The sequence below is a fragment of the Schistocerca serialis genome, chromosome 4, assembly GCF_023864345.2.
Source record: "Schistocerca serialis cubense isolate TAMUIC-IGC-003099 chromosome 4, iqSchSeri2.2, whole genome shotgun sequence".
Classification (NCBI taxonomy): Eukaryota; Metazoa; Arthropoda; class Insecta; order Orthoptera; family Acrididae; genus Schistocerca; species Schistocerca serialis.
Genome location: NC_064641.1, coordinates 883489838 through 883500286, shown reverse-complemented (window position 1 = coordinate 883500286; position 10449 = coordinate 883489838). Strand labels below are relative to the sequence as shown.

General features: G+C 36.6%; 1 protein-coding gene across 2 annotated transcripts in view; it reads right to left on the bottom strand.

Moving 5' to 3' along the window:
- Positions 1-9438: 9438 nt before the first annotated feature.
- Positions 9439-10449, bottom strand: part of LOC126473536 (RNA-binding region-containing protein 3-like) — a 40117-nt gene continuing 39106 nt past the window's right edge. The window contains exons 6-7 of one of the 2 annotated variants that reach the window (XM_050100649.1): positions 9993-10196; positions 9439-9911 (exon numbers count right to left, since the gene is read on the bottom strand). In XM_050100649.1, the coding sequence (XP_049956606.1) occupies positions 10025-10196 (172 nt within the window). In that variant the 3' untranslated portion in view covers positions 9439-9911; positions 9993-10024. The remainder of the gene's footprint in view (positions 9912-9992; positions 10197-10449) is intronic. The other variant, XM_050100650.1, reaches the window with a different exon arrangement.

Below are 10449 nucleotides of genomic sequence, written 5' to 3'. Positions count from 1 at the left end.
CTGCTCTGTGTGCACCAATAAACTGCTCAGGCACACAATAATATGCCCATATGTGGTCATTATGCTACACTCATAAACGTAAATATGGAGTATCAAAAAAAGTTTTGTTTTCATTTAACCAAATGCACAAACCTAGGGACATTTGTTCCTGTTAGTTGAAGGAAGTTAAGAAATGTTCAGATTTATTAATTGCATGTCAAGTGGCAACACAATTTAAAAGTGTAATCCTAACTAGTCACTACATTGTGACATCCACAGAATAATAGCAAAACCAGTGATAAAATAGTTATCTGCTGAGTTCCAGTAAAAAATGAGGGCAAAAATAATGTATAATTCAGGTCTGTAATATAATTATTTCAGAATTTTCCAGTTTTGGATTTAGAAAACGTGTGAGAGGCAACTAAAACTTATCTTCAAAGATGTAAATTTTTTCACAAAACCTTCCTGAAGGGAATATTAATGCAAGGGGTATATTTTTCATTGTTTTTCATTTTGGAATATCTGTCAAAGATGATGAGATTTCTTTATCAGACCTGACCTTCCTGATTTTATGAAAATTAAGGTGTTTTGAACATTTTACAGGGTTCATACAGCTTAAGGAACCACTCACCAAACCCTCAGAAACTAAACAAAACTAACTAAAGAGGCTTAACAATTACATACCATACAAAATTGAGAATTTTATTTCATTTTTTTCCCTTACTTGCATGAAAGACTTTCTCTGATGTTGGCTGTTGCAGGCAGATTCTTTTGAATGATTAATTACAGAATAGTACTATGCTGTGAATATCATACAGAGCAAGGAATAAGTCTGGATACACCCCTATAAAAGTTGAACAGTGAGGGGAATCATAATGGTGTCTGGTATGTGGTGTCTGTAGGTGGGGGCACAACTTATAGGAGCTATGGCGACAGTGGCGGCCACCTGGAAATCCGCGATTTGGATTTGGGTTACATGTTTCAAATGGGAAGTGGGGGCACATCATTTTGAACTGCCTCTTTCTCAGGAATATGCATATCAAGTCTGTTTTAGGATATCTTTATTTGTGTAATCAAACACTTTTGAGATGGAAGCATGAGATCAAGCTACACTCATCAATTCCTATTACAGTGTCCCTATCTATCTATCCAGTTACATCAAATTTTCAAGAACTGATTATTTTCATTTAAGCAAAAGGTTAGAAAGACATACACTGACCAAGGAAACATTGAACATAAACTTTTTGAAGATGGAACAGCCAAGATGACAACATAAAATTGTAACACTGGGAGGAGGACAAAGGGAGACTTGTCTTGCAAGGTGGCTTCATGTTCCACTCACAGCAGCTACAGACGAATTTCTAGTTCACACACTATTGCCCAACAATGCGTGCTGCAACTTCTTGAAGACAGGTAGTTCATATAGAAGAAGAAATTGGCTCGAGATGGCTATTAGACAATGGCCGCCATTTACTAAATGATATCCACAAGCATAGTTTGCAGATGCCCCCATGAATGTGGTCTCCATATAATTGAATATGTACATATCACTTACTCACATGAGCATTGAAACGGACTACAGCAGCTGGACAGCAAGCTGTGATTTTCAGTTGGTGGCAGTTGATACCGTACCAATGCAGTATGGTAAGGCAAGTATACTTGTTTAAGATGATGTCCATCATGGCAGATAGTAATGAGCTCTAAGGCATTCCCACATATATCCATAACTGTTCAGTAAGACAAAGTTATGACATGATGTAATTTTGCAATAAATAACATGAAATTGTTCTGAATGTGATAATGCAAGTTCACAAACATCATGACTGGTTAGTCACTATTTGGTAGAGTGCAATACTTAAAACTATATAAGGATTTGGGATGCCACCAGATCTTATTCTTGAGAGAGGATGTGGGAGGCTTACGATCAACATACGGCCCTATCACCACCTGGGAACCTTACGAGAGGTGCAGAGTGCTCTCCAAAAACTACAGGCTATAAAGAAGCTGTCTCTCATCCTCATTAATAGATTCTGCTTTTTTTTGGAGCTTCCGATGTTGTTTTGAAAGGACATACTCCTTATTGGACTAGGTTGTAACCATAATCTTAGATGTTATTCCTGGCTACTTCACAGGTTTTCTATGAGAACTGACATTTTTCTTATGAATGCATGCTTACTGTAGTATCCTATCATTTATAACTAAACTAAATATGCCCTGTTTATTGGCTAATTCAATATTCATCGATTACTTTATTTATGGGGATGAGTAAGTTACTCTGAAATATCTAATATCTGTAGAAGTCCAATGACATTGAGAATCAGGTGAATGGCGGCATAATTTCTTTATGTAATAAAGCATCTAAAATTGTTGGCTATGTAGATGTTGAATGGACTGACAAATGAAAGCAACAATTCCAGAATGAGATTTTCACTCTGCAGTGGAGTGTGCGCTGATATGAAACTTCCCGTCAAATTAAAACTCTCTCTCGGACCGAGACTCGAACTCGTGACCTTTTCCTTTTGCGGGCAAGTGCTCTAGCACTTGCCCGCAAAAGGCAAAGGTCCCAAGTTTGAGTCTCAGTCCGAGACACAGTTTTAATCTGCCAGGAAGTTTCAAAGCAACAATTACTAAAACGTTTTGAGAGACAATAGCAAAAAGTCAAGGTCTGTTAATTTCCTGTGTTCTGTAAAGATGCATTTACATCTGACACTTTCACCTCCAAATATATCTTGTGTTTGGGCAGAAAATTTCTTTCACTGATGCATAAACATGGAAATCACTAGAAATATACGTCACAGATATGTATATGATAGTTCGTGAAATGCTAAAATTTGTAATAAATGTATGGCTCAATTAGGTATGTTCACATCTGACAGTTATTGCATGATACATACAAATGTTCCTGTGTTGTACACCTCTTTCCTCCTGCTTGGCTCGTTTACAGCATCAAAACACAATATCATGGCCTGTGTAATTTTTCTAAAGATGCCAGAAAAGAAGAAAAAAGTTCTCTGAAGGTTTGAGAGTGGATTTTGAGACATGAAAAACTTCAGTTCACTAGTATATAAGTTTCCCAATCATACTGTAATCATCCGTGGAGACTAATCATACAACAATTAATTGGGAAAATTAGTTTTATTAGTGGTGCACATGATAAGACACCCCCTGAAACATTACTAAATGCCTTCTCTGAAAACTGCCTTGAACAGATAGTTAGGAACCCCACTCATGATGGAAATATATGGGATCTAATGGCAACAAACAGACCTGACCTCTTTGAGGTGTCCACATTGAAACTGGTATCAGTGACCATGTCACACTTGTGGGAACAATGATTACCAAAGTACAACTAAAATAAGCATAAAGATATATATGTTCAGTAAGCTTGATAAAAAATCAGAAGTGTTATATCTCAATGAGGAACTTGAAACTTTCAGCGCAGGGCAGGAGCATGTGGAGCAACTCTAGCTCAATTTAAAAAAAATAGTTGATCACGCAACGGATATGTATGTACCTGGTACAACAGTTTATAATGGGATGGAACCTCCATGGTATACAGTCACTGTAAGGAAACTTCTAAGAAAACAAGAAATTACTGCATAATAGCTGTAAAACAAAGATTACGTTTATCGGTAGAGAGATGCTGAATGAAACACATTTTGCTGTCAAGGGAGCAATGTGTGATGCCTTCAATGACTACCATAGCGGAATATTGTCCAGTGATCTTTCGCAGAACCCAAAGAAATTCTGGTCGTATGCAAAGGCTGTTAGTGGCACCAAAATTAGTGTCCAGTCCCTAGTAAATGAGACAGTAATTGAAATTGAGGGTAGCAAAGAAAAAGCTGAAATGCTTAACTCCATTTTCAAATGTTCCTTTACAAAACAAAACCGAGGAGAAATGCCCAATTTAACACTCGTGGCACTGAAAAGATGAATGTAATACGTATTAGTGTCAATGGTGTTGAGAAACAGCTGAAATCGTTAAAACTGAACAAAGCTCCAGGGAATTATGGAATCCCTGTCAGATTCTATACTGAATTTGCAGCTAAGTAAGATCTGTTCTAACTATAATCTATTGTAGATCGCTATAACAAAAAGCCATGCCCAGTTCTTGGAAAATGGCACAGGTCACACCCGTCTACAAGAAGGGTAGCAGAAGTGATCCACAAAACTATCATGCAATATCCTTGACATCAATTTGTTGTAGAATCTTAGAACATAATCTGAGCTCAAACATAATGAAGAACCTTGAACAGAATGGCTCTGAGCACTATGGGACTTAACTTCTGAGGTCATCATTCCCCAACAGAATGGCCTCCACAATGCCAACCAGCATGGATTTCGAAATCATCAGTCATGTGAAATTCAAATCGCACTTTTCTGACATGGTACACTGAGAGCTTTAGGTCAAGGCAATCAGGCGATGCTTCATTTCTTGATTTCTGAAAAGCATTTGAATCACTAACACACCTAAGCTTATTGTCAAAGGTACAGCCATATGGGGTATCAAGAGAAATTTGTGACTGCATTGAGGAATTTTTGGTAGGGAGGACCAGCATGTTATCTTGGATGGAGAGTCATCATCAGATGTAGAAGTAAATTTGTGTGTGCCCCATTAGGAGTGTTGGGACCCTTGCTGTTCATGTTGTATATTAATAACTTTGCAGACAATACTCATAGTAAAATCAGGCTTTTTGCAGATGATGCAGTTATCTGTAATGCAGTACTATCTGAACGAAGTTGCATAAATATTCCATTAGACTTTGATAAGATTTCAAAGTGGTGCAGAGAATGGCAAATTGCTTTAAATGTTCAGAAATGTAAAATTTTGCACTTCACAAAATGAAAAAAACAGTGTCCTATGATTATAATATCAGTGACTCACTGTTGGAATTGACAAATTCATATAAATACCTGAGTGCAACACATCATAGGGAAATGAAATGGAATGAACCCAGAAGTTCATTCACGACTAAACCAGGTGGTAGACTTTGGTTTACTGGTAGAATACTGTGGAAGTGCCATCAACCTACAAAGGAAACTGCTTACAAATCACTCGTACAACCAGTTCTAGAATATGGCTCAAGTCTGCGGGACCCGTACCAGATGGGACTAGCAGCAGATATTGAATGTATACAGAGATGAGCAGCACGAATGGTCACAGGTTTGTTTAATCTGTGGGTGAGTGTCGCACAGATACTGAAGGATTCGAACTGGTAGACTCTTGAAAATAGACATAAACTATTCTGAGAAAGTCCATTAACAAAGTTTCCAGAACTGTCTTTAAATTATTACTCTAGGAATATACAATTCCCTACATATCACTCACATAGGGATTGTGAGGACAATATTAGAATAATTACTGCACACACAGGGGCACTCCAAACAATCACTCTTTCCGGGCTCTATATGTGAACAGAACAGGAAGAAAGCCTAATAACCGATAGAATGGGACGTACCCTCTGTCATGCACCTCAAGATGGTCTGCAGAGTATAGCTGTAGATCTAGATGGAAATGTAAAATTTTGGTGCCTACAGTCAGTCGGTGTCTGAGCATCCAACACAGTTTTTGAGACTTTTAAGAATAAAAACAAGCTGATTTCCAAAAGTTTGCTAATAAAATTGGCCCACTTATATCAAAGCAATATACTAAATTCAGAAAAGCTATTAATATGAAAGAACGACTTCTTGTAACTTTGCAATTTTTAGCATGTGCTAGATGAAATATAATTTATTGTACAAAATGTTTATTAAAAGTACATTGTTCGAAACTGAACACTATATGTTTATATGTGGTTCTTAGACAAATCTGGTATTTACTTGGAATAGCAAAATGTTCAATAAATCTCACTGTTCCTGAGATAGGTAGAGCAATTATGTCAGCAATATAAGAAGATTACATTAAGGTAACTGTTTTTTAATAGGTGAAAAAGCACTTCCAGGTTGTCAATATGTAAAATGCTATGGTTTGTGGTGGTTGTAGAATTATATAACTTTCAGAATTGCTTGATGATTAGAAAAATCCATTACCCAAAACAATTGATTTCAGATTATTGTAGCTCTATGGGAAGCAGGATTTGATAGCAGTTCATCCTCCTCATTTATCTTCAGCATGACTTTCTGAAATTTTCTCGTCCTTTTTTAAGTAAATATTCAGCAGAGAGACTTCTCATTTTGGATGCAACATATTTGCCAAAAACTTAATATTAATCTTTGTCTTCATTCAATGTGGATATAACTTTTTGTATGGATAAATCACTTATTGAAACAAATTAATTATCCACCTTGGGATTAATTTAACTTTCTGGAATACAGGTGTTAAGTCAGAACAAATCAGGCTGTTCCAATATATCTTGATTGCCAGATGGTGTCTGGTTTTCATTTGCGGCCCGCTCCACTGCAACATCCTAGTCAGAGTATAATAAAATAAATAAATGAAGTATAATTTGTAACAAATGACATTATTTTTTCATTTCTTTTATAGGCACTGTCTACATCATAAGATTAGCACAGCATTGCCATGAAATTCGAGTTGAAGTGCACATTTCCCAAATGTTTGGGTGCTCTTGTTAAACATTTTCTTAGACAGGCTCCACAGTGTAGTGGCAGTAATGTAACCATACCCATTTAATAGTCAAAGTTCCATGACAGTTTATAACTACAGACACTGTAGAGCAAGAAGAATGGTGGGTACTGCCTTTGGTATTATCTATAGCATATTTACAGTATTAAGGATCTTGCTTCTCCTCGGTCCAGAACATGTGGCATCTGTAGTTTTGAAAGCAGTTTGCAGTACACAGAATTCATTATTGTCTGAAAAATAGTCTGCAAATGTAGACACTCCCAAAGCCACACACGACCTACAAAATTGAAAAACAAACAAAGTAACATATGGAAGCTGGTGAAATCAAGATCTGCTAGCTGAACCTGTTACCTCTACAACAACAAGGTACTAATAACCACTCAAATAAGTATGGGAAGAGTATAGTGAATATTTTATTAACAGATTAATGAAACAAATAATATCAAACAAACAAGTAAAACATTGCCCATTTGTTTTTGTTACTGTTGGTAAATTTCCTAGTGCCGGTTTGCAAGCTGAACCTCCTAGCAGAAACAACACAAAATTATTGTATGGCCATTTGGATACATGCAACTCTTTGGTGTCATGGACAGATTTTGTCTTTGGACTTTTTTTTGAAAATCTTAACGTTCCATGGCTCACGTTTATCATGATGCATGTTAATTCTTACACTCCAACTTTTATGCACGCATTTTTGTCACCTACATTTACTCAAAACTTATTGCTCAGGGGCAGAAAAGTAAACGAGCAACAAACTTATGTGATATCTGTTGGAAGAATTTGAACTTGCAAATAACTAATGTTGGTATAGATATGTTGACACATAACTGGTGGTAGAAATATAACTCTCTGACATGAATTCTTCACTGTTTGCTTCAGACACAATTTATGTCTAACATAAATACGATCCAAAAAATGTCAGATGCATATGTACTACCGCTAAAACATTTGGAAGTGTCAGCTACTCTATGAGAACCTGAGGGGAAAGGGTCTGCTTACACTCAGTGGGCAGAGAAAGGAGAGACATTCCACATTGCCAAGTCTTACAGAGTTATACTGCTGACAACAATGAATAAAGTTGTATATCCACTGAAGTGTTTTAATGGAGAAGACTGGAGTACGGTTAGTACCATAATGCTAAACAGCGTTATGCACAGCAGGGTACCTGGAGGGGGACTAAATCTCATTGGCTGCTGGTGTTCAGTGGAGATGAATGTGCAGAAAAAAATCTGACATGAGATGTGCTATCATTACCAAGTTCTAAAACAGGAACAGTCTGATAGAAAAGACTCTCTCTCTCTCTCTCTCTCTCTCTCTCTCTCTCTCTCTCTCTCTCTCTCTGTGTGTGTGTGTGTGTGTGTGTGTGTGTGTGTGTGTGTGTGTGTGTGTGTGTGTGTGTGTGTGTGTGTGTGTGTGTATATAAGGCCTGCCTAATTGTTTTCAGCATTGTAGTTGACTTGGGTCATTCAGTAAACATTTTTAATATAAATTAAGCATTCCAAACACTGCAGTAGTTAAACTCTCACTAAATACATTCAAAAAATGTTCAAATGTGTGTGAAATCTTATGAGACTTAACTGCCAAGGTCATCAGTTCCTAAGCTTACACACTACTTAACCTAAATTATCCTAAGGACAAACACACACACCCATGCCCAAGGGAGGACTCGAACCTCGCTGGGACCAGCCGCACAGTCTATGACTGCAGCGCCTTAGACCGCTCAGCTAATCCCGCACGGCTAAATACAGTCTTTCCTCCTTCAATTATCTTCATCTATTTCACTAGCCACTTTCAACTAGTGTTCACATTGGTTCAATAATAATCATGGGTAATACATGTCTGCAAAGTTTAATTTTAAGTCATGGTGGTAGACTGAAACTTTTTGATTCAGGATCATGGACTATTTTTCACTTTGTTTTTTGATGTCCAAATGTAATGATTATGTTCCAGTCTGCCTATGATGCACTTCAGTGATGTTGTTTACCTTTTTGGTAAACAATGATGAGAGGTTAGAGTATAATTGGTGGGAGAGGAGGGGGGGGGGGGGGGGGTACTCAGTGTTTAGGATGTGAGTTTAGTACAGTATGTGGTTTCTAAAACAGCTAGCTCAAGACTCACTAACCTATAAGTGTCCAGGTGGATGACTTTGAAAAATATTTTCACTGTAGACAATGAGTGTGGTGGAGGTAGCTATTGCTGTTTTCACTCTTTTGAAGACTGTAAGACCTTGGTTTGTACGACTGCTAGTTATATTAGGAGGGCTCTATTTTTACTGTGGTAATATTAAGCAGAAAAATGTGTACACATTATTGGCATATTATAAGTGTTTCCCGATATCTTACTTAACAACGTTATTTGGGTTTCTCAGCTAGTACAGTGATGTGAAATAGTGGGTCGTATAATTGCTTCACACACAGCAATGTAAAGTGAGAATGAAAAATCCCCTGGTCTACTTTTATGTTAAAGCAAGTTACCTGTTTACTCACAGAATAAAAATCACCTTTTTACAATACTACATCTTGAATACAAAACAATCTAAATTAGACTGTTTATTACTTTTAAACAGTGTTGAGGTGGCAAAGCACTGTTACCCTCTATAGGGACAAACTTAGATCTAATTTGATGTTAAAATTTCCAAGTGTAATAAACTATGTTAAAAGAGAAAAAATGTCAACTGAATAACACCATTGCCCTTTACTCATAACCAAAAGTATCCATTCAAAGTTTGTCATGTCTTCCAAATCATTCCTCATACTATTCACTTGTTTCTTCTGTCCTACTAACTGAATTTGTTGTTTATCATGGGAATAATTATGCTTCAGTATGTAAGAATTCATTTCTTTTATTGCCAAGTGAGCTTTTTTCGTACTTGGCGCAATCCATATTTACATAAAACAAAATTCCAGCACTTAACATTTCTTGAAAATATGTTTAAGATACAACTGCACATCAGTATATGTAAATAAAGTTCAAACAGGTGGAGACAGAATTATAAAAGAAGGAAACACTGTATAATGTACAAAAGGATGTTATGAGGCTTTCCATAATATTCTGAAAAGTCAAACACTAGCAACATTTTGTGAATATAGGTATGCTTTATGTCCTTTATAGAAGCACTTGCATATTTATTCATCTCTCTCTCTTATAACTTCACATGTTGGTCTTCTTACAGATTATTTGATTTATTTCATAAATTCTCCTTGTTCATAAGGAAGCAAATCCAGAACCAGATATTTATATAACAGTACAAAAAGAAATTTCTATTACATATCAGGGAAGTTTCTGCTGCATCTTTTGCTTCTTCTGTCTTCATTATCTCCAATGGTAGAAATGTATGTGAGTGCCACATCTGAAACATAAGTGTGCATATAAGGATGATTTGGCCGCAATGAGATTCATTTATGATAGAAAATAAAGTCTAATGACTTACCAAGGATGAATGAACTCAAATGGTGTATTATCCTACATTTTATCTTTTGCTATTGCTGACCTAGCAAACTGCACAACCAAAGGTTTATCCTTGAGTATGTAACCATTTGTCTCTTTCAGTGCTAACTGAGCTTGCTTCATACTTGGTAATGTGACGAAAGCTTGTCCCTTCATTCGACCTTCCTTCATTAAACGTATGTCGAACCTGCAGTGTAACATTAATTTTTAACTGCTGCGAAACCACAACTACAAAACATAGTTACACACACAAACTTCTATGGATATTTGCTAAAAAGCCAAGTTAGAATCTGAGATATGGTTGATACTGACGTCATTACGCATGAAGTACTTTCTTGGATGGGAGAAAAATGGGGAAAGAAATCAACTGTGGTCATGTTGGAGAAACAGCCTGGTATTTGCAGCAATGATTTCGGATAACTGAAAATACCTGTATCTGG